This window comes from Mastigoproctus giganteus, chromosome 1 (genome assembly GCF_048544385.1).
Source record: "Mastigoproctus giganteus isolate SK-2022 chromosome 1, ASM4854438v1, whole genome shotgun sequence".
NCBI classification, from domain to species: Eukaryota; Metazoa; Arthropoda; class Arachnida; order Uropygi; family Thelyphonidae; genus Mastigoproctus; species Mastigoproctus giganteus.
The window spans coordinates 223,702,539-223,728,157 of NC_143575.1; the positions used below are offsets into that span (position 1 = coordinate 223,702,539).

Here is a 25,619-nt window from a genome sequence, read left to right on the forward strand (position 1 = left end):
ATGTTCCCTTTGTGTCATCTCAAGACGGGTAGAGTTGCATTCACAATTTAGTGTTGTACTCTTTCTCTCTTTCAAAGCAAAAAAAAAAAAAAACTACATTCAAGTCACCATGAAATATCTGAATGTCTACTAAAAGTAACGTTGAATATGGAATATGATGTCGATCGCGAGTCCGTCAGTCCCCAGACAGTAGTTTGCGTTTGAGTCTGCAAAATATGTACAAGTAACTTTAGTTCCTACAAAATCTCGTGTAATGCGAAACCGTGTTATGCGGGACTGAGAACCAGTACAAAAAGCAGGGGGGGGGGATTACGTTCCAAAAGCTAACAAAATGCACCATTTTTTTTAGAACTATCGAAAACTTAATTTTTATAGTAGTAATAACTTGATATTTAATATTTTTAATATTTATTATTTAATTTTTTATTTAATATTATAATATTTATTATTTAATTTATTATTTAATATTATAATATTTAATTTTTAATATTTTTATAATAGTTGTAACTTAAATAGTAATAACTGAACTTACCTTACAAACTGTGATACTTATATGTCAGATAATGAACGTTCATTGAATTTTCTTCCTCTTCATCTCTGCTTAAGCACAATCTCTTCTGCAGCATGTAGATTTCGTGTACCTTCTGCTCTCTTCAAAAGTCACGAACTGCACGCTACGAAGTCAATTTTTTTATGGTCTCAAACAAGCACAAGTTCAATAGGGATATCCCAACAAAATACAATGTACCCCTGCTTAGATATAAAGCACAAATTTAACTTTATCACCTTACCAATTAACAAAGTTAAATGATACGTGTAAACCGGAAGAATATTTTCCAGTAAGCAAAATAAAAATAAATTTACGCTTACGTACATAACTTAATTAATAGGTACTATAATATGTACATGCTAATTCATATTTCTGTTCGCTGACTTTTTTTTTTTTTTTGGTTGTAAAATATAAAACAGTAAAAATGATAAGCAATTAATAACAAAGAACACGGCACGCACAAGTTACAACAAACACGATACGCACAAGTGAGATATGGAGTAATGAGTTTCTGAAAATGTATTTGTGGTTTTTATATGATTGAAGATTTAATGGAAAGGGAAACACATTTCACCAAAATAACGTGAAAACTCACAGAATTCCAGCTATCGGTACTATTGCAAATGCAAGAAGATCGAGTTTACTACCCGTTTATAATTGATTACACTAACAGAAAAGACCAATAACCCAGAAAATGCAATTTATTTTATTTTTTTTTATGGTAGTGACCTCCAGAAATGTGCTTTGGAAAAATATCACGAAGGCGATAACAACTAGCGAGTTAACAGCAGGGATTCACAAAAAGGAATGTAAACGTTGAACATTACATCTAATGGCAGGGTTTTCCCAGCACAAAAGCTCATTTTCGCTCTAACCGTGTTAGAGCGAAACCGTAGTTTTTGAAGCACCGTATTATACGGGGATTGCCTGTATACTATCGTGACTTTATGACGTTGAGTTTTATATATATATTTTTTTCATTTCGTTGTATGCAAAAAAATTATTGGTTTATGTGTACAACTTTTATTTATATATTGAATTTATGATAACTGTATTGTGTGTGTGTGCAATTGAATTAATTAATTAATACTACTACTAATAATAATAATAATTATTAATTAATCTTAATAATAGTACTTTTTAAAATTATTTAACTAATATATACTAATCTGTGGTGTTAAGTGTTATTGCTGCTGTACGTACATGAAATTTGATAGGGTGTGTGTATAGATACACATACATATCAAAAGTATGTTTTGGACTTTTATACAAGTAAGCAGAGCCAAGCCAACCCGGTGGTGCAATGGTGTACCGCACCAGGGCGGCAATGACTAAGGGGCGGCAGAGACTAAGAGGCGATAAAGACCAGTGTTCTGTAAACACTAATAGAGACGGCAAAGACTAAGGAGACTAAAAGTTCAATGGACTGAAAAATGTGTTTTGTGTCGTATTTTATATTAACAAATAATGAATTTTAAATTTAAAACTATATATATATATATTTTTTTTTTTTTTTTTTTTTTCATTATTTCTCAGATGTCTGACGGAAGGAAACTACTCTCTGGTTATGAATACAGAAAAAGAAAAAAAAAAAAAAAAAAAAAAATGAAAAGCGACCAAATAAAAAAAGCAACACGTTCGATTACTAGGTTTCTGGACTTCAAGCCACAGCCAGGTCCACCGACTCCGATTTCCTCTAGCTTTACTCTATTGATGAAGAAACTGAAACCTGTCCAAGATGTTGACATTCCAATTCAGCAAGAAACACTATGTGCAAGTGAAGCCAATTCTGATGAAGAGGAAAGTGAAGATCACAACAGTGTTCACTTAGTGATCCTGGTAAGTGGCAACAAATTTTAAATAATGAAATAAGAATGTTAGTTGAAAACAAACCAGAACAATAAAAAAAAAAAAATTGATTTTCCAAAAGATAAAGATAATAGTAGAAGAAACTGTTCTATTGAATATTACACTATAAAATTACAAAACGGTGAATCACTTTCGCGTTAATTGGTTACTGTATTCAATTTCGCAAAATGCTGTCATTTGTCATAATTGTAAATTATTTTTAAATAGTACTGTTTCAGTTCCACTTGTATACTGTGGATTCAAAGATTGTCGCCAAGACATTCGAATTAACCCCAGGGGCTCATATCTGGTGAGTATGGGCTTGGCTTGGCACATCCAGGGTCCTGAGCCGGATATCATCATTCTTTATTGGTGATTCCCTTTTGACTCTCTCTCTCAGGGTAACTCGGGAATTTTTTTTTTTTTTTTTTTTTTTTGGCTGGTGCAGCATAAGCCTCGCTTCCTTGTACCATATAAATAATAATATTCACGAAAAAAGCAATATGCATGCTGAATGCACTAACAAATTAATTAATTTTTGTAAAATCTTAGAATTACAAAATACAGTAGATGCACATCATCAAAGGATGATAAATCAAGAAAAAATAAGATGGCAATCAGTATTAAAGAGAATTGTTCTTTGCTTTTAATATTTGGCAAAACAAAATTTGGCTTTAATTAAGGGGTACTAATTCAATATTATTTGATGACAATAACGGAAACTTTGCAATTAATACAATTGATTGCCAAATTTGATTCCACTTTATCGGAACACATCCAACGTATTCAGATTGATAAACTTCACATGCCACATTATTTAGGAGACAAAATTCAAAATAATATTTTAAATATAATAGGAAATAGTATAAGGACAAAATTTTTAGATAAGTTACAGGAAGCTAAATATTATTCTTTGATTTTAGATTGTACACCTGATGCCAGTCATCAGGAAAAATTGACAATTATTTTAAGATTTGTAATTTATAATGATGAAACAAAAAATTGAAATTAGGAAACATTTTTTAGGTGTCTGAAAGGAAAACATACGGCCTTCAGGAAAAAAATTTAGATATAAACCCCCGAGCCTTTTTCGTAGTATGCGCTGCACATACTTTGAATTTAGTGGTGAATGATGCGGCAAAAATATCTTTTGAGACAATTGATTTTTTTGGAATTATACAGGAAGCTTATAATTTTTTTTAGTAGTACTAAACGGTGGGCAATATTAAAAAACAAAGTTTCAAATCTTTCGCTGAAACCTTTGTCAGACACGCGTTGGGAAAGTCGAATTGCCACTAGTATACAATCTACAACAAATTAATGATGCTCTTTATGAAATATATTTGGATTGTGATACTAAATTCGATCATGAGTACGATGCAGATCATGAGTACCATGCAGACATGAGTGTCACACAGTTCCTTGAGATTCGACGGAGGTGTAGGCCTGCAGCAAACAGCCCTTTCCAGCTCATCCCAAAGATGTTCGATAGGATTGAGATCCATGGACTGAGCCACTGCAGCAAAGAAAAGTCATTGTCGTGTTCCTGAAACCATTCTATAGTGATTCAGGCTTTGTGTGCTGGCACATTATCCTGCTGGAAGTAACCATCTGACCGAGGATAAACTGTCAACATGAACGGATGCACTTGGTCAGCAATGATGTTTAGGTATGATGTGGCATTCAGACGCGAATATATGGGTATCAATGGACCCAACGTGTGCCAAGAAAACATTCCCCACACCATAACACTGCCCCCACCGCCTTGCACAGTAGTCGTCAGACATGACGGGTCCATGGATTTATGTTGTTTTCGGCAAATTCTGAGCCTTCCATCAACATGATGCACCAGGAACTTTGACTCGTCAGACCAAGCAACTGTTTTCCAATCCTCGATAGTCCAGTGCTGGTGTTGCTGTGCCCACAGGAGGCATGTTCTCTTGTTCTTCATTGATAACAAAGGTACACGATGTGGCCTTCGGCTGTTGTAGCCCATTCGCAACAAAGTGCGACTAGTGGTACGTTGTGATATTTTGTTCTGTGCACCAAGGTTGTATTCTGACGTGATGTGCAACATTGTGGCCCGTCTGTTTGCTTGCACAATTCTAGCCATCCTCCTCTGACCTCTCTCATCAACAAGCGCGGGGTTGCCATTGGTTGGCTGGGACCGCTTTAAGTAATAACTATAAAATATCAATATCAATCAATCTCATCAACAAGCGGTTTTCTTCCACAGCAGTGCCGTTAAGAGGATGTTTTCTGTTCGTTGCAGCATTCTTGATACACCCTTGAAACTTTGGTGCATGAAAAGTTCAGAACTGCCGTTTCAGAGATGCTTTGTCCAGCAAGTCTTGCACCTACTACCATGTCACATTCAAAGTCCATTAGATCACTCCTTTTTCCCATTCTTGCTACGGTTTGTACACTTAACTGATACTAGAAAGGTTGTTCTGCTGCATTTATATCCACAACTGTGGTCATATGACTTGCAACATTGTGGGACAAACCATTTGTGTGCACAACAGGGGTGTACCTAATAAAGTGGCAGCACATTGTATATGGGGTGTGTTAGCGTAACTAAGAGTAAGAATAGGTGCATATATACTTTCATATACACCAATGCTAGGAGTATAGTAAATAAATTTGATGAATTTGAGGTGCTGGTCAAGACATCAAAGGAGATATTGTTGGGATATTAGAGATGTGGTGTCACACAGATATAAGAAATGCAGAATTGGAATTTGCAGAGTACAATGTGTACAGAAAGGGAGGAAGGGTCATGCTGTTAGTCAATAACATATAAAATCTAAGGAAGTGCATCCAGTTGACATGGATGGACAGTGCAGCGTTGAGTCAGTTTGGTGTGACATAAGCACTGGGAAAGCAAAATTGAGAATAGGAGTGTATTATAGGCCTAATGACTCTGAGGAGTACAATGAACAACTGTACAGAGAAATAGTGGGCCAGTAAATCAGATTGTCTTATAATGGGAGATTTTAACTTCCCAGATATAGACTGGAACTTGAGGATTGGTCACTTGCACACTAGCAAGACTTTTGTGGATTTATTGGATGATTGTTTTCTGCAGCAGCAGCATGTTGGAGAGGCAACCAGAGGGAATAATACTCATGATCTGATTATTAGCAGTGATTATTCATGCATCACTCCCAAAAATTTTGTATTTGTATAAAAAGAAGAGAGAAGATCCCCTCTTCTCTGGATCTTCTCTCTTCTACCAGTGAAAATATACCTCTTTTGTTTAATATACTAATTCCCTTCAGGGCATTATATACCTCTATCAGTACTCCCTAAGGTGTACAGATGCCAAGCTTTGCTGTCCACATCCTATAAGCAGTTCTTTATATGCACACTGATTAGCATTCCTTGTCAATGAAATCTGGGTGCCCTTTCTTGAATCCTTTCTAGAAGCTCTGTATCTTTCAAATGTGGTCTTCAGACCCGAAAACAATATTCTAAATGCCATCTTACCACTGACTTATACAAAGGGGCAATGATATCCTTTTCCCTACTTGCAAAGGTCATATTTATCACAGACAGAATACCATCCTGTCTTCCCAGCCAATTGTTTATGCTGAATCATAAACCCTGTTCTTTTTTGTCCTGGAGTTGTCAAGGACAAAAAATAGATATATAGATTTACACTTAGTGTAAGGGTTTGCACCTTACATTTAGCACTTTGTTAATGTAAGGTGAAAAACCTTATATTTAGCAAGTTCAGTTGCATTTTTCAGGCTATTTGTTCCACCAATCTAAGTCATTCTGAAGTGAATGACTTAGATTGGTGGAACAAATGGCATAGTTCTGGTCATTAACTACCTTGCCAATTTTTAAATCGTCAGCAAACTTTGACAACTTCCCCCCTTTGCACTCCCTCGTCAATGCCATTATGGAAGACAAGAAGTGGAACAGAAGTGGCCTCAACATTGATCTCTGATGGACACTACTTGCTACACTGGTCCATCTCAAGGAATGTCCTGTGCTATCTTGTAAGCCAGTGTAGAGTAGTGCTACTCAAAGTGTGGTCTCTGGACTGGTGCCGGTCTGCAAACTGTTTGTTACTGGTCTGCGACGAATTGGAAATTGGTTGCGAACATTACCGGCCCCCGACGATTCATCTGTTGCTGGTCCTTGAGATTTGTACTTTACAAAAGTACCGTTCCGTGACAGAATGGAAATAAAAGAAACTGGTTGTTCACCACAGATAGTTTGAGAAACACTGGTGTAGTGTAAACTATATGGCCAAAAGTATGCAGATGCACACGGATGGTTGCTTTTAATTTAAAAAAGCTTAACACACAGTAGTGCCTTTGGCTTCTATGACAGCTTCAACTAGGGTTACCAACCAACCAATCAGGCTTACAAAATGTAAATCTCACTTTTAATTGATATAGCCAATAAAGTCAATCGATTTCATTATATTAACAGAATTTTCTGTGAATTCAACATTCTAATTCCATAGCTGAGCAAACTTTTAGTTTGATGAAAAACACATGGTAAAATGGAAAAAAAAAAAAAAAAAACATAGGCTGACTGAAATATATTGGAGGGAAATTAATTGTGAAACACAATTTGAATTTTACCTTTACACAGTTCAGAAAATACCACAAAAAGCATGATGTTAAATAACTGTTCAAAAATCAAATTAAAGAATAAATATAATACAATAAACAATAAAAATTAAACAAGCATCATGTGCATTATAGTGTTATTAAAATTCCTGGACTGTGCTATAAGGGGTATGATAAAGCACCATATAAATACACCAACAGCCAAACATCATGGTCAAAGCTATACACTCCAACAGGGGGCACTCTGGGAAGTCTCCACACCCAAACTTATACATCAGAATGAAACATTGTGTAGTGAGATTAGGCACTCTATTGCACCTTCTGCAACTATTCTATAATCTATGAACATTGGGAATGACACCACTCCAAATGCCATTTTTTATTGATGACTGTGATAATGTGCTTATGGGAAGTTTCCCAACAAGTGAACCCAAGGTTCACTACTGTGGCCTTTTTGGACCTGCTCTTTGATGTTCCCTGATTTCCCATGGACAATGTAAGGCATGAACTATCTGAATGATTCACTGAACACAATCTGAGTTTGTGAGGTAGTCCAGACCTTTTTTCATTGTGGTATCAATTACAGCCTTTCACTTTTGAAATATCCATTGTAGTGGATTATTGGGGATTGAGATAGTTACAGCTGCACACACAAAGGTTAATGATGTGGCATCCAGCATGGCAAATTTTCCATGTTGGATGCTCACATCCCACATTGAAAATCTGCTTGTGCCCATATGATCCATTCTGACTTTTAATGTACTGTTGCTTTACAAGCAGATCCATAACATTTATCTCAGTATGGCTGAGCCTATATGCATGTATTACAGTGGCTTTCAGCATAGATAAGAACATGTTCACAAGTTCTCTTCAAATGAAAATCAGCTTCAAGACTGAATTGCCAGTTTTCTCTGATGAAGAAAAACTGACCAATGTTCTTGTCTCTAGAGATGGGTTGTCATGCATTATCTCCACTTCAAATGCCTTCTGAATACTGATTACCTTAACTGATGTTCATTTAGCCACAAAAAGCAACCTGACTGTTGTCTCCTTTTAATGGCTTGCCAACACACCAGGCATTAAAGCAAATCTATCAACACATCCAGCGGTGTGTTGGTAAATTGTTATCAACTGGCTTACTAAAAAAAAAAAAAAAAAAAAAAAGACCAAGAATATATGTGTATACTGATTTAAAATTTGGAATACAAAAATTTCAAACGATATTAAAATACTCAATTTATTAAAACGTGATTCTCACAAAATGTTTTCATTAACTTTTGCCAAGCTCTTGTATCTGTAACCAATCTACGGTTGTGATTTAACCTTGATTTTACAAATGGAGTTGTTTCCTGATCCACTGTTTTCCAAGTAAATTTATTGCCATTAAATCCGATATGTGATGATATCATGATGATATATTACGACAATTCTAGAAACGTGAAATCTCTGACATATGTCGAGTATGGGAATGTTATTACCGTAAGAAGCAGCTGCCCAGGCAAAATTAGGCAGATATTTGTTGGAAATAATATTGATGTAAAATTGCTAGTGGCGATAATCCCTACACAGTGTAGGGAAGGGGGCGGGGAAAGGAAGCACAAAAGGTACTGAAAAAGCACGGCATGGATGGATTTTCCGTGTCACCATATACAAGCTTATCACCCAAATTTCACTAGCCATTGTGGATTGAAGTGTGTGCCACTCTACAATTTATAGCCATTGTCGTTTTAACTCGCACGAGCCAGCTCACCACCGGACACATCTCTCTTGGTATTTTTGCGATAACCTTAATTACTATATTTGACAAGCTTAATTTTAATACTTGATTACCTCGAGACTATAGGTTTTAATTAGATATATAGCTTTAGAAATAAGTATTTACTTGAAATGAAAATGCCATTGCCACTATTGTAGTAACATCTTCATGGCATCAAATACATGCTTCTTTTGGAATATGTGATAAAGCACCATATAAATACATCAACAGCCAAACATCATGGTTAAAACTATACACTCCAACAGGGGACACTCTGGGAAGTCTTCACACCCCAACTTATACATCAGAATGAAACATTGTGTAGTGAGATTCCACAAACCAACACTGTAAATGTCATATATTTACAGTGTTGGTTTGTGGAACAGCATGATGCAATGATACCATCCCATCTGTACACAAAATTCACTTCACAGTTCTTGTCCAATTTTTTTTTTTTCTGCACAGAGAAATTGTATGGCACCATGGCTTTATCCTAGAATAATTCTGCTCCTGCTACTATAGTTGTTCTGAGCTGGTGACTCAGCTCAGAGCAACTATAGCATGCACCTCCACCTCTGTCAAGTGAAACAACTTTCCTGTCTCCTTTTATATGAGGGCTGTTCAAAATAAAGAATGATCACAATTTTTCAATGAACAACCATACTGCTTGCTATTTCTAGCTGAGCTGCAGAATTTAAGACCAAACCAAGCTGCTATTCAGTTTCATCTACATAACAATGGACGTGACATGCAAGGAACAGTACGTTGCTCTCAAATTTTGTTTCTGTCTCATGAAAACATCAGCTGAAGCATATGAAATATTAAGAGGCTTATGGTGAATCTATTCTTCCATATAGCATAGCTCACAGATGGTTTAGAATGTTTAAAGATGGACATGATTCAATCACAAAAATCGGTGATCCTGGAGCTCCAACCACTGTTGTCGCCACAGAAACACTTCTGCAATCATGAGAGTAGATCATCATATAACAGTAAGGTAACTGGCAGAGATGTTGAGAATATGCACGGTATTCTCCATGACTATTTGCATATGAAACGTTTGTGCATTCTGGATTCCAAGACCATTCACATCTGAGCAACAGCAAGTTCACGTGGAGGTTACTGAAGAATGTGAGGTTCTGCTCAAGGTGGTAATGGCGAATGAGGCGCGACTTCATCATTTTGACCCAGAGAGTAAACAAACAAAGCCCTGTTTGGAAGTCTATGTCATTGCCAACACCAAAAAAGCAAAAGTTGTGGCTTTTGAAGGAAAGGTTATGGTCATCTCTTTTTCTGACATTCAAGGGATGGTTTACCAGCATGTTGTGCCACGTCATACAATTGTTATGGAACCTTACTACAGAACTATATTGCACACTTTGCAGGACCACATTTGTTGCAAATGACCATGACTGTATGCAGGTGCTTGGATGCTGTATCACAACAATGTGTTACATTGCACGTACAGCATTAATGTCAAATGTGTTCTTCATCTTCCCTACAGCCCTGACTTTGCACTCTGCAATTTTTTTTTATTTACAAAGTTAAAGGAGCTGCGTGGAAAACGTTTCCAGTTGTAAGAAGAAATTATATAGACATCACAGGCGATTCTCAAATGCATGTCAAAAAATGGCAAAAATGTTGGAGTAAGTGCATTTCATCAAATGGGGACTACTTTGAAAAGGACCATCAAAATATATATAATAAAAACAAAGGCATGCTGCAAAAAAAATTAAGATCATTCTTTACTGAACAGCCCTTGTATATTGCCTACGTATGATTATTGCTCATGCATACATACACGCGAGGCAGTGGTACTATCATTTTTTTGAACAATCCTCATGTTTTGTGGTTGGAACAATCAAATGATATAGGGAGATGATGCTAATGATACTAAAAGACTTGTAAATAAACAGCTTTATTACAGATAAAATGGTATACATGAAACCACTACAACTGATATAAAATTAATTTAAAATAAAAGGACCAAGACCAGATATTCAATAAAATTGTACAAAAACGCAAACTGAGTTAGCAACCAAATTTGGTGCACTAGGCTCTATTTCACTCCTGAAATTTCTTATTATTTGATGAGTTATCACAACAATAACAACACATACAATATAAAGTCAACAATTACTGATTTTTGGTTTGGTATGGTTTGCTGTGGCCATCTTAATTGATGATACTGTGGACTTTGAAAGACTGACAATTATTTATAACCTGGACTTTGAACTGTTTTCTCTATGTATCTATTCTTATGTTACTTTAATGTGTGGAAAGAAACAGGATGGAAAGATCTTCTAAAGATCTTTCCATCCTGTAATTGGGAAAAACAGGGGAGGGAGTATATTACAGTTCTGGAATTATCTGTGTATTACACAGTGGTGTTGCCAGACATTGGCAGGGACTTCCTAATACAATAAATTAAAAAAAATAAATAAATAAACAATAATAAATGCAGAAACCATGTACTAGCTTTCATTTTCATAAGTACAAAAGTGCATACTCAAAACTTCAGAGGATTTTTCATATTTAGAGTAGCAAATTGACAAATGCTGAAGTTTTCAAAACAGGATATTCCTTTCTCTCACCCCATCCTCCAACCCATCTATAGGAAAACAGATTTAAATTAGTGCTGAATCTTTTGTGTATCTCTTTGCAAGTAAGCATATCTGTTAACGGCAGCATGAAAATCCAACCAACACTGTAGAATATTACCTCAAACCACTAGTCAAAATTTGCAAGCAACTAAGCTGATGTGCAAAAACAGTCACTCTAGAGAAGAAAACAAAATATAGTGCATTTTATTCAGAATGAAGGATTATTTTTCAAATTTCTCCACATGTAAATTTTTTTTTCCCCATTACCATTGCAATTTATCAACTATCAGCAGATCACATTTAGTTTGGTTTATTAATTTACACTCTCACAAGAATCCAGAATCCTCTCAGGCCTGTAACATTATAACTACAGGATTATGCCTATAATTGATTGTTTGGCAGATGAGCTTTGCCAGTCAATAAAATTACCCACAAAAGTGACTGAGAGACAGACAGGTGCTTGCAGGCCAATGAGCACATAGTAAAAAAGAAAACTGCCGACAGCTTCTAAAGCATTAAGTTACATAATGCTTCAGAAGTCGCTTTTTTTAAATTTATTTTCAACAATATATTTTTTCCCATCAGTAACAAAATGTATAGACATGCACAAAAAGTAAAGTACAGGAATCCCACAATTAGCACGAGACTCAAATTAGCAAGGTTTATATTTAGCTACCAATTTTTGATTAGCATGAATCAAAATTTCGATTAGCGCGGTATTTTGGCTTGGCCTAAAGAAACCGAAGCTGGTGATTCTACGAAAGTCAGTACTAAGCTATGAATGTAAATACACTGCCAAAGTATGCATAACATTAGAGAACATTATAGAAACAAATCGCTTGTTTTCTTAGTGAGCACGTGGCTCTGTTCACGAAAGGGAGTTACTGTTTATTTCGCGTCGCGTCATACCTTCTCCATCAAGAAATAAACAAAAACGAATGAAAGACACAGTGTGGGAAGCTAGTTTGTTTTTCTGCCATAAGAAAATAAAAAACAAATTATTTCAAACGTGTATTATTACAAATATTTTCTAACATTATGCACTCTGAAGAACAACACTGGCCCCACCGCATTTATTACGTACATGATTGTTTGTTATTTGTTTTTTTTTTTTTTTTTTTTTTTTAGGAGCATTAGCAACTAAGGCCATATTGCTCCGGGATATGCAGTGGTCATTCCCTGACCTTTTCGCATCCTCTGTATTTGGTGGTGATGGGCTCGAATCCCGGTCTAATCAAGAAGCGTGTGCTACGCACTGCTTCTCCTTCCCACCTGGCTACAGAGGTGCCTATTACGTACATGAAGACATGAAGATCAGTTGCTTTCAGTTGTTCTTGCGTTGCGTGTTAACATGCAGACTCCTGTGTATCTCCCGCCATTAATTACTGTGCATACTAATTAATCCATTAATTTCTATTAAATTTTTTATATATTAAGTAATTATTAACTATGGGTAAAAGGGAAAGTGTATAGGGATAGTGCCTCTAGTAAAAAGAAAAGAAAAGTGATAATGTTAGATGAAAAAATTGAAGTCATAAAAAGAATTGAAGATGGTGATAGTAAAATACAAATTTCTCGACATCTTGGAATGCCTGAATCAATGGTGCGGACGATTTTAAGTAGAGCCAGTGCATATAAGGAAAAAGGTAAGCTTGCTTCATCGTCAGCACGCATACAAACCACAAGAAATAGAAGTGTTACGATGATTGAGATGGAAGGTCTTTTAGCCATCTGGATAGAAGACTGCAATCAAAAAAGAATTCCAATCTGCACAATGACCATAAAAAAAAAAACCTTGAGTATTTTTGCAATGTTAAAGGAAAAGCCAACAAAAGAAAACTTGGGTAGAGCGGTAACTGAAGGAAATGTTCAAGCAAGTTCTTCAAAAGAAAAAGTGATTGAAGCAGAAATGGAAGAAAATTTTACTGCCAGTAAAGGCTGGTTTGAACGTTTTAAGAAAAGAACAGGACTGCATAATGTTGCATTGACTGGAGAAGCGGCAAGTGCAGATAAAGATGCAGCCATGAAATATCCCAAAATTTTAGAGAAAATTGTTGATGACAGTGGCTACGCAGATCAACAAATATTTAATGTTGATGAAACAGGCCTTTTTTGGAAACGAATGCCAAAAAAAAAAAAAAAAAAAAAAAAACTTTCTAGCAAAAAAAGAAAAGGCTCAACCAGGCTATAAATTTTCCAAAGATAGAATAACACTTTTTTATTGGGAGGTAATGCAGAAGGCGATTGGAAATTAGAACCCAGTTATCTATAGAAATGAAACTCCCAGATCTTTCGGTAAAGGTTTTAATAAAGCAAGCCTACCTGTTGTTTGGCGCTCTAATAAAAAAAGTTTTATTTGAAGAGTGGTTCACTAGCTATTTTTGTCCGAAAGTTAAGGCCTACTGTGAAGAAAATAATCTTGTATTCAAAATTTTATTAATTTTAGACAATGCCCTGGGGCCACAGTGAAAGTTATTTTTTTTTACCTCCAAATACGACAAGTCTTTTACAGCCTATGGATCAAGCATTAAGGCCTATTATTTATGGAGAGCATTTGCGCAAGCAATTGAAGCAGCAACTGGAGATGGTGCAGTTTCCTTAGTTGAATTTTGAAGAAATTACATCAGGAAAGCAATAGACAATATTCATGAGTCATGGTCTGAAGTAACATCCAGCAATATGAGAGCAGTCTGGAAGCATATTTTGCCACATTGTGCAAATGATTTCTGTAGTTTCACTCATGTAAACATTGTTATTGATGAAATAGCAAATATTGGAAGAGATCTAGGCTTTGATGAAATCGACAACAGTGATGTTTGCGAATTGCTGGAATCACATTCAGAACAATTAAGTGATTCTGACTTCCTTAATATTGATGAACAACGAGCATATGACAAGGTGGAAATTTGCGAGGAAGAAAATGTTCAAGAAAAGAAGTTGAAGGAATATTAAGCTGAAAATTTGAAACAGTTAATCGTGGATGCAGACCCAGATATCGAGCGCAGTATGCAAATTCGCAGGAACATTGAAAAAGATGTGTATCCATACAAGCAAATTTATGATGAAAGGAAGAAAGAAAAGTCTGTGCAAACTAGTCTTTTGAAATATTTTACAAAGAAATAAAGTGAGTTATATATAGTAATTTTTTAATTTCAATAAACTTTTGATTACTGTACTGCAAATATTTATAATTATCCTTTGCTTTTATACTGCTGTACATTAAATTGCCATTAAAAAAAACGTATTTTTAAAAATATTGATTGGTATATTGTAGGTCTTGGAACGAATTAGGCTATTTTGTATTGATTATTAACTTCGATTAGCGTGATTTTGCATAGCGCGCCATTTTCTCGGAACCAATTAATCGCGCTAATCGAGGGATTCCTGTAGTCTTAAGTTCAGAGGAGATGTAAGGTAGATAAGTTTTGTAAGTGATCAAAACTATTTTAGCAGTCCAGAGGTGGATCACACTGAAATGACCCCATCTGTATTTAATACCATTAAACACATGAATGAAGCAAATATTTAGAAGGCATCACCTAGTGATAATTCAGCAACAGATTTATCAAATAACATACTTTGAGGGTTAAAATATTCTATATTAACACAGGTATTGAAATACTTTGAAGAAAAAAAAAAAGGCTACTCTTCATTATGTTTTTCTGTCTTAAGGCGGAAAAATAACACAGAACAAAGCAATCTTTTCAAAAATTCTTTGTTTCTGTGTGTGTGTGTGTGTGTGTGTGTGTGTGTGTGTGTGTGTGTAGGGGGACTATATATTGCACATTTGATGGTGGTGACCTTTCTTACTTTCATGGCAAAAGCTGTGAACCATGATTAGTATACACCAAAGAAACTACTGTATTTTCTAAATAAGATGCACTTATATTAACTGGAAAATGTAATATAAAATTCAAGCAGTGTTTTATCTCTAGCTGTGGCTAGAGAAAGTATGCTCAAAACATGCAGGTGGATTTCTGAAAAGTCTTTTAGCTTGTGACCAGTTAAAGTCACACAAAACAGACAACAAAAGGAGCACGGTTGCTGAATTAAACAGAGTTAGCTACAGTTGAGTAATGCCTCCTGATTCCAGGAGGCTTTACTCAACTATAGCATTTGACACCTAAATTAATATCCTTTAAAGCATTCATGTGTTGTTAGGAGTGGACCAAACTGATAGAGGTACCTAATCATGTTTTGACTCCAACAAAATGAATGAAGCAACCAACAACAAAAATGCACAAATGAGTACAAAAATTCATGAGAGTTACTGAAATGAGATAGATGTCATGTCTTACAAGAAATATAGAATCAGCAATGCCATTGACGATACTGAAAATGATGTGCTTTTTGAAGAAAGTGAAAGTCCGGTCTATAACATTGATAATAATTTTTGGCATTCTATGATGAGTAAAAGCATCATCGCAACTGAAATTTTGTTTAATAAGCACTTGTGAATTTGTGTAACAAATATGTGCAATGAAATGTTTCTTTTTTTCCCCAAAATTGTCTTGTAAAACGTGAATGCATCTTATGATCCAGAAAATACAGTAACCTTAGAATGAATGTCAAGCAATTAGCCAATCATGTATAACCTATGGGAAAGATTTCCATACAACCACAAAGAAACTTTTATAAATGTCTTGAGAAATGCTTGATGAGAAAAGTCTTGTTTAGAAACAGTTTTGATAAATGCTACAACATATCATGGAAGTTGGTGCCGAGAAACACTGAACGTGTTTCTCAACATCAGGCATGGAAGAGTTCTGAATATATGATTATAACAATAAAATGCCAGTAACAGCATAAAATAAATTTTCTGCTGAATCAAATGCATGGATAAACTAAGTATTGCAGCATTCAGCATCTATACATTAGTCACAAAGTTCACCACTGTAAAACTGTTGTAGGTTGGGTTCAGTTTAGTTTGCCAACAATTACAGTTCCAAAAGGTCCATTTGTTAACCGTATATTTGTTTGACATTGCTGTTTCTCTGTTATTTTTGCAATAACAGATTGTTTACTTTCACAAATAACAGACTGTTTGATGAGAATGGTACTCATAGATATTGGTAATAATGGAAATATACGAGTACATAGCATTTTTAATTTCATGGTTTGAAAATCCCTCAAGATTAGGCAGTGAAGCATCAGTGTATGTTATGTCTCTCAGTGACAGGTGTTATATGGTTAGTTTCTCTGCTTATGGCTAAAAAAACTTGCACATTTGCCTGATGCTATGCTAGTTAACACATTCCTCTGAAAAGGCCTCATTCAGGCCTATTGCAATGGAGTAGGCAATGTATGCATTGCTTATAGGCAATAGAACACTAGAAATAGAGAAATGGTAAAAATGTCATTTTAGTACCCTAAAATAATACCTACTACTGAGTGTTATTTTAGGGAATTATATTATTGCATTATTTTGCATACTGTATGTGTATTATTTAGTGTAGGGAAAAAATAAGAGTGAAAAAGTTTTTTTTGGATTTAATATCTGATAATTGGAATTCCACTGTATCTTTTGAAATCAACATTTTCTGTGGTAATTATTTAATTATTTAATCTAATATAGAGTATTTAAATACTACATTATTTAAGTAAACATATACAGTAATTCATTATTAGGCAAAGAATGATACAGGACCAAAAAGTACCAGTTGGGTACAGAATGGAACTGGCCAACAAAAACCATCAAGGAAAATGAACAATGGAAAAGTATGAGGGATAGAGAACAATTGCCACTAATCCCATTATTAGCATAATGGACAGATGGATTGTATGATTATTAATAAATGTGCCTTGTTTTAATAAAATTATATATTAAAATAAGGCACATTTATTGGCTTGCATGTCTATAGAAAGAAATTTTTCAGTGCAAAGAACAGAATTAATCAATAGAAACAAGAAAGAAAGAAAGAAGTAAAACACAACTGGAAAAACACTGATATTAGGCAAATTGTACCTCTAAAAAGTCAGAAAATGATGCCTGTCTTGCAAATATTACCAGTCTGGCAAGTGTACAACTAGAAATACAACTGTTGGCAAATAGACTTGATCATGTTATAGGTCACAGAGAAAACGCTATGAATATCAAATGTGTATATTTGGATATACGTTGTACGTATTTCATTTACAATGTAGAGGTCCATGTATTGGGGTGGATGGGATCTACCCAGTTATATTAAAGGAGGCAGCAAAGGAAGTAAGCAATCTGTTAGCCATAATTATGAGCTTCCTTGGACTCAGGGGAGGTACCCACAGACTGGAGATGTGCAAATGTAACCCCAATTCACAAAAGGAGGATCAAAGGCTGACAAAAGTAATTATAGACCCGTGAGTTTAACTTCTGTTCCAGGAAAATTAATGGAAGCACTGGTTAAAGAAGCACTGCAGGATCATCTTGACAAGAATTCAGTTATAGCTCAGACACAGCATGGTTTTGTTAAGGGAAGGTCTTGCCTGACCAATTTGATTGGATACTATGATGTAGTCACAAAAGAATTGGATGCAGGGAATAACTTTGATATTATATATTTGGATCTTAGAAAGGCTTTTGATACTGTTGCACATGGAAGACTGCTGCACAAATTGGAGCAGTGTGGCATTGGTGGCAAATTGTTGCTATGGATAAAGGGATGGTTGAGTGGCAGAAGACAGAGAGTGGTAATTAATGGACACTGCTCATCGTGGACTAATGTTATTAGTGGAGTCCCTCAGGGTTCAGTGTTGGGTCCATTGTTGTTTTCTGTATTTATAAATAATATTGATGATGGTATATCAAGCTTAATGTCCAAGTTTGCAGACGATACAAAGGTCGGCAGGGTTGTTAAGGGTGCTACTGATGCTATGCTGCTGCAACAGGATCTGGAAAGGTTGAGCAGATGGGCTGAGAGGTGGCAAATGAAGTTTAACATTGACAAATGTAAAGTACTACATATGGGGAACAGCAACCCTAGAGCAACGTATCAACTCTGTGGTACTACACTGACAGTGGTAGAGAATGAAAAGGACCTGGGGGAAATTGTGCAGGCAGATATGAAGTTCTCTCAGCAGTGCAGACGGGCTGCAAGAGTAGCTCATGGTGTCTTATCAATGATATACAGGAATTTTTCTAGCAGGGATAGGGAGGTGATTATTCCCTTGTATAAGGCAATGGTCAGGCCGCACCTTGAGTACTGTATACAGGTCTGGAGGCCTCATTTCAAGAGGGATGTAGAGCTGCTGGAACAAGTACAGAGAAGGGCAACAAGGTTAGTGAACGGAACGAAGGGTTGCTCTTACGAAGAAAGGCTTAAGTTTTGCAAATTACAGTGTCTGGAGACTAGGCACTGGCGAGGTGATCTGATAGAGGTGTACAAAGCCTTGAATGGTTTGAGCATGCTCAATGTGATGGGATACTGCTTTTTGCTCAGAATAATCACCTGAGAGGGCATAAATTCAAATTGAAGCAAGACAGATGTAGGATAGATGTGCGGAAATTTGCCTTTAGCCAGCGGGTGGTTGGTTGGGGGAACAGACTTCCATCCCTTGTTGTGGAAGTTGATAGCTTAAACAAATTTAAGGCTCAGCTGGACAGGTATTTCGAACGAACGGAGGGCTGAAGTGGAAGGGTTTTTTTTTTTTTTTTTTTTTTTTTGGCTGATGCTGCATAAGCTTGCTTTCTTGCATCATATGCCTCTACTAATGCTAAACCCTTAGCCGTAATTATGAAAGCTTCCCTTGACTCAGGGGAGGTACCCATGGACTGGAGATGTGCAAATTTGACCCCAATCCACAAAGGAGGATCAAAGGGAGACACAGGTAATTACAGACCTGTTAGTTTAACTTCTGTTTCAGGGAAATTAATGGAAGCACTGGTTAAAGAAGCATTGCAGGATCATCTAGACAAGACTTCAGTTATAGCTCGGACACAGCATGGGTTTGTTAAGGGGAAATCTTGTCTGACTAATTTGATTGGATACTATGATGTAGTCACAAAGGAACTGGATGCAAAGAATAACTTTGATATCATATATTTGGATCTTAGAAAGACCCTTGATACTGTTGCACATGGAAGACTGCTGCAAAAATTGGAGCAGTGTGGCACTGGAGGCAAATTGCTGCTATGGATAAAGGGATGGTTGAGTGGGAGAAGACAGATAGTGGTAATCAATGGACACTGCTCATCTTGGACTAATGTTATTAGTGGAGTCCCTCAGGGTTCAGTGTTGGGTCCATTGTTGTTTTCTGTATTTATAAATGATATTGATGATGTTATATCAGGCTTAATGTCCAAGTTTGCAGACGATATGAAGGTTGGCAGGGTTGTTAATGACACTAATGACAGTACACTGCTGCAACAGGATTTAGAAAAATTGAGCAGATGGGCTGAGAGATGGCAAATGAAGTTTAACATTGACAAATGTATAGTACTACATATGGGAAGCAGTAATCCCAGAGTAACATATCAACTCTGTGGTACCACACTGACAGTGGTAGAGAATGAAAAGGACCTGGGTAATTGTGCAGGCAGATATATGAAGTTTTCTGAGCAGTGCAGACAGTCGGCAAGAGTAGCTCATAGGGTCTTGTCAATGATATACAGGAATTTTTCTAGCATGGATAAGGAGGTGATTATCTCCTTTTATAAGGCAGTGGTCAGGCCACACCTTGAGTACTGTATACAGGTCTGGAGGCCTCATTTTAAGAAGGATGTAGAGCTGTTGGAACGAGTACTGAGAAGGGCAACAAGATTAGTGAACAGAACAAAGGGTTGCTCTTACGAAGAAAGCTTAAGTTTTGCAAATTACAGTGTCTGGAGACTAGGCACCTGCGAGATGATCTGATTGAGTTGAATAAATCTTGAATGGTTTGAGCATGCTCAATGCTAATGGGATTCTTCCTCTTGCTCAAAATAATCACCTGAAAGGGCATAAATTCAAATTGAGGAAAGACGGTTGTAGGATTGATGTGCGGAAGTTTGCCTTTAGCCAGCGGGTGGTTGATTGCTGGAACAAACTTCCATCTGTCGTTGTAGAAGTTGATAGCTTAAATAAATTCAAGGCAGAACTTGATAAACATTTGGAACCAGGGGATGGGTGAAATAAGAGGTTTTATTTGTTTTTTTTTTTTTTGGCTGATGGCATATAAGCTTGCTTTCTTGCATCATGTGCCCTTGCTAATGCTATTTTGTATTATCAGATATTCTCAGATTCATGATTACAAAGATTATATAAAAATAAAAAGTTGCTTTTGGGAATTAATAAAACATTATTTTACATTTTTACACCTTATTTTATGCTTTTTGTCAGATTATATTAACTTTATATGATAATTCTTGCTCAGTTAAGCCTTTTTTGAAGGCTAAATGCGCAAGGCATAATATGTTATGGGTTGAAATTAATTATATAATACTGCTGCAAATACACCATAGTTTACCCATAAGTTTAACTACGTAAGTAGTGTAAAGGCATTGTTTGATTTTATCTCATATTGTGGCTATCTTCATGAGATACCAGGTATTGCACTACTTCGAATAAACAACGCTGCTCTAATAGAGGAGACTACTGTTATTTATTCTCAGTGGGCACCACCACCCAGACGGCACCGTTCTGGAGCTTGTTGGCTCACTCATCGGCAGGTGGGCGGGCAGGTACCCTGGTAATGCAAACATGCCATTACAGTTGCGAAGTTAATTCCACAATATGAGAGATTCTAAATGGTGTAGATAATAATAATATTTTGAAGGCTAAATGTGCAAGGCAAGGGTGGTGGTGCCCACTGAGAATAAATAACAGTAATCTCCTCTATTAGAGAAGCATTGTTTATCCGAAGTAGTGCAATACCTGGTATCTCGTGAAGGTAGCCACAATATGAGATAAAATCAAACAATGTCTTTACGCTACTTATGTAGTTAAACGTATGGGTAAACTATGGTTTATTTACACAAATATTATATAATCAGTTAAGACTATATGATTTATTGTCCAAAAACTGGCAATCCCTGAAGGTTAATTATGGCACATGAAAAAGGATTGATGTGCAGTACTACTTGTTGGAGCCAGTAGCAACAAAAACCTAGTGGAAGGCTGGATTTTAGCCCAAGCAGGATGTTATGTCTGGTGCAAATAATAGATGGGAAGCTAAATAGGCCAGAACTCACCATGCTCTGGAAGTTAGCTTATTTATTAAGTTAATCTGTTTTGTTAAGTCAGGTTTGGTAGCAAAGAGCTGTAAAACTTAGGTCTAATGGCAATATCCACAGCCTCAATTAGTAGCAGAGACTATAGTTCACCTCTTTAAAAGGTGTGTGTGTGTGTGTGTGTGTGTGTGTGTGTGTGTGTGTGTGTGTGTGTGTGTGTGTGTGTGTGTGTGTGTGTGAGAGAGAGAGAGAGAGAGAGAGAGAGAGAGAGAGAGAGAGAGAGAGAGAGAGAGAGAGAGAGAGAGAGAGAGAGACCCTCCCTCACTGGAACAGGGTCAAGTGGTGGATGAACAAGAGTGTAAGACTAATTTTTTTTTTTATCATGCCAAAAATGGGTGCACCTCCGTAGCCAGGTGGGAAGGAGCAGCAGTGCGTAGCACATGCTTCTTGATTAGACCGGGGTTCGAGCCCGTCACCACTAAATACGGAGTATGCGGAAAGGTCAGGGAATGACCACCGCATATCCCAGAGCAATATGGCCTTAGTTGCTAATGCTCCTAAAAAAAAAAAAAAAAATCAAATCAACCAAAAATGGGTAAAATATACCAAATTTGAAGGAAAAAAAAAAAATCTACTTAATCAAGACTGTGAATGAATCATATTTTTCATGAGTAAGTAATTTGTACTGATCTTTATGATTGATACAAATGACTTACACTCTTTTTACCATGATAAAATTATTTATTATTCAGCAATACATTACAGTATCTAAATAGAGCATTACCATCATGGTATAAAGAGTGTATGGGTAATTTGAAAAATCTGCTTAAATCCTCAAGTGAGGCATATAACAGTGGATAATGCCTGATGATCACACCTTGAAATTAATAATAATAAAATAATACAATCAAACTGTCAAATCCAAGATAAACCTATTGCTATAAATATGAAGATTTATACACTAAATGTTCACACATTCTCACACATTCAGAGAATAATGAAATTAGAAAACAAATCAGTTTAGAATAGATCTAACGTCATTGTTCTTTCTGAGATTAAAAGAGATCTAGAAAAAAAAAAAAAAAGTATTTTCTACCATAAGATGAGCCAGATGGTATCAAGTTTTTTATATTTATGTTTCAAATGATTATTCAGGAAAAAGAAGTCTAAACCTTAATCAAACTTGAGAAGGAAGTTTGTTTTATTAAATATTCTCACCTAGAAGTATGGAACATTATGAAAAGGGCTTTGCCCAGATACAGGATATTAAATAGCTAAAGCAACAACTGTGCATCGCCATTTTTGAAAAGTAAAAAAGCACATAAAAATAAAACAACAACAAAAAGTGACATTTGTGCTTATTTCCTGATTTTTAGTGAATCTGTAAATTGTAACTTCTAATTTATAACTCATAAAAAAATATCACTTTTTAATACTACTTCCAACAATCAAAATGCAGTGATAGTAAGAATAAATATAATATAAATTACAATTGTTGAGTTTTCTAAGTTACTGGGGTTCAAAACAAAAAGATACATGAAAAGTTTAATAATCTGCACTCTAGTACATATTTGATGTGCCCCAGTTTCATAGTACAAAGAAATAAGAATAAGAAACAGGCAAAAATGTTTGGATGAGCATTCTGATTCTACTTAGACAAACAAGATATAAAATCCTATCACAACGCATAAAAGCTTATTTGGCCTTTAATTCTCTGTCCAAATCTGTGTACTTTTTGTTGATGGTTATTGTAAAAAAATCGGTTTCCTGTAGATTATCATGTAGGCTTTCTTAATAATAATAAAAATGATTATATACTCTAAAAATTTTAATTGAATAAGGTAATTAAAACTGAAGGGGGATAAAGGTAGTAAGTAAACTTCATATCCTGAATTTTACATTATATTACAGAAGTTCATATTGCAGAAAGAGTAACTCAGTGAGAAGAATTTTTGTTCTATTAGAGCTAACTTTTTGAGATTTTTGTGACATTTTGGAAGTTGCTAACATGAGATTTACTATATACTACATTATAAATAAATGACTAAACTTACTGAATTATTTAGGTAATTTAGTTCATAACTACTATTAAAAGAATGTCATATACAAAGGACAAGTATAAAATACAACTACAATACATAAAATTTTGTATAATATATATATAACAAGTCATTTAATATAAGGAAAAGTGAAATCAAATAATCACATATACAGCATCTATAAATATTGTATAATGAAGCTAAAAATAGTCTTTTGAAACAACGAATCCCAGATCAATTTAGAGAAATGCTGACACAGTCTGTAATTGAAGGAAGTGACTATTTAACACCCAGAGCACCAGTCAAGCAGACCAAATTGTAAAAAGTTACAATTTGGAAAAAATAGGCCCTATTTACCTGAAATTAAAATTTTGCAAAACTACAAAATATTACATGAGAGGAATGATGAAGCTCTCTCTCAAAAATATACTAGCTTTCTTTAAATTACTTGCATTCAGAAAGGAGGATACAACTAAACAAAATTGTCATACTTCCCACAGAAAACAGAGTGATAGGCACTTTGATTGGATATCCAGATCAATTTCATCTTCTATCAGTATCAACAACTTTTCATTTGAATGATTGCACATGAAATTACAGATAAAAATTTAATAATTAGATGTAATATCTTAGTAATATCTTTCTGTTTAAGTTAGCCTATATTGGCAAGAGGTCTATATGTTAATGAGAAGTAACACATATATCAAATACACATCTTAAGTCAACAAGAAAAATGTTTGCATTTTTTAATAGCAAAATTTTAAATTTATTTTAAAAAATTTTTCTATCTTAGCCATTAAAATGATGAAAAGTAGAACGTTCCTCTCCTGTTTTTCTGGGACCAGCAGGATTTTAACTGCCCAATTAATGAAAGGATCTTAATCAGGTACAAACCCAAGATGTTTCTTTGGTAAAAAAATAAAATAACATATGATGCAAAACAAAAATACTTGGCAACTGCCATATTTTAACAAAATGTAATTTTAATATTATTCAATATTATAGTATATTTTGAATATGAAATATTATAGTCAGTATTATTCAACATAAATTTAATATTTTATGATAATGGTTGCAACATTAACACAAAATTACTAAAAATAAGAAATACAATATATATATATAATGGCATATGAACAAAGAGATGTAAGAGTTGAGATTTATATATCAGAATGACCAGTCTATTAATTTTGTTTCCTCCCAGTGTGTATGTAAGGTTTGTTATTTGTTTGTTATTTGGGTTTTAGGAGCATTAGCAACTAAGGCCATATTGCTCCGGGATATGCGGTGGTCATTTCCTGACCTTTCCGCATCCTCCATATTTGGTGGTATGTGTGTGTGTGTGTATGTAAGGTAGAATTTTATTCTTCATAATACAGAAAAGGATCTTTTAGTCGTATTTGTTGCTACTGGGATAGTAGTGAATATTTTGAGTCAAACAAAAATATTTGACTAACATTCTTACTGCATTGTGAAAGAATGTCGGTTGTAGTTTTGGTAGTGGAGCTATGTTACTATTATAATGTTGATGCCACATTATTAGTTCAACTTTCCAATACCAGTTGATTTAATTCAATCAAGTCCAAATGGTAGAATTTTGCAAGTTTCAGGAAGCTATTTGGGATTTCACTAGGATTTTTCTCAGAAGATAAAAAAGTGGAAAATGAACCAATGATATCATGTTAGTTTACAAATCAGTCATTCTTTGGTGATCATATCTTAAGCCATTTATGACTTAAGATATGAACTTAAGTCCAAATATTATATGAAAATAGAACTATAATTGTATTCCTCTACAGATTTAGCTGGTGCATTAACATGGTGTTTGTGTGTGTGTGTGTGTGTGTGTCTGTTTGTTTTTGAAACAGTTCTTGGTTTTTGTAAATTCCATACCAGTAATTCTGCCTTTTTTGGGAAATTAATACAATGATTTCGTGGACAGTTTTTTGTGATTTATTTAGTATACCTTGCCGTTTAGCTAAACACCAGAAATGTAACTGAGTACAGACAATCAGTTGTCTGTATTACTTTACTCAAAGACAATATGTAAGAGTAAAATTTTTGCAATGTATAGAGGGAAATAAGGAAACTAGTTTGAAGTACAGAATTCA

The 25,619-nt window shown here is 35.1% G+C and overlaps 1 protein-coding gene across 1 annotated transcript in view; it reads left to right on the forward strand.

Moving 5' to 3' along the window:
• The first annotated feature begins 2,263 nt into the window (after window positions 1–2,263).
• Window positions 2,264–25,619, forward strand: part of LOC150091548 (uncharacterized) — a 28,137-nt gene continuing 4,781 nt past the window's right edge. Inside the window, exon 1 of the mRNA XM_090368870.1 lies at window positions 2,264–2,389. Within this exon, the coding sequence (XP_090224996.1) occupies window positions 2,264–2,389 (126 nt within the window). The remainder of the gene's footprint in view (window positions 2,390–25,619) is intronic.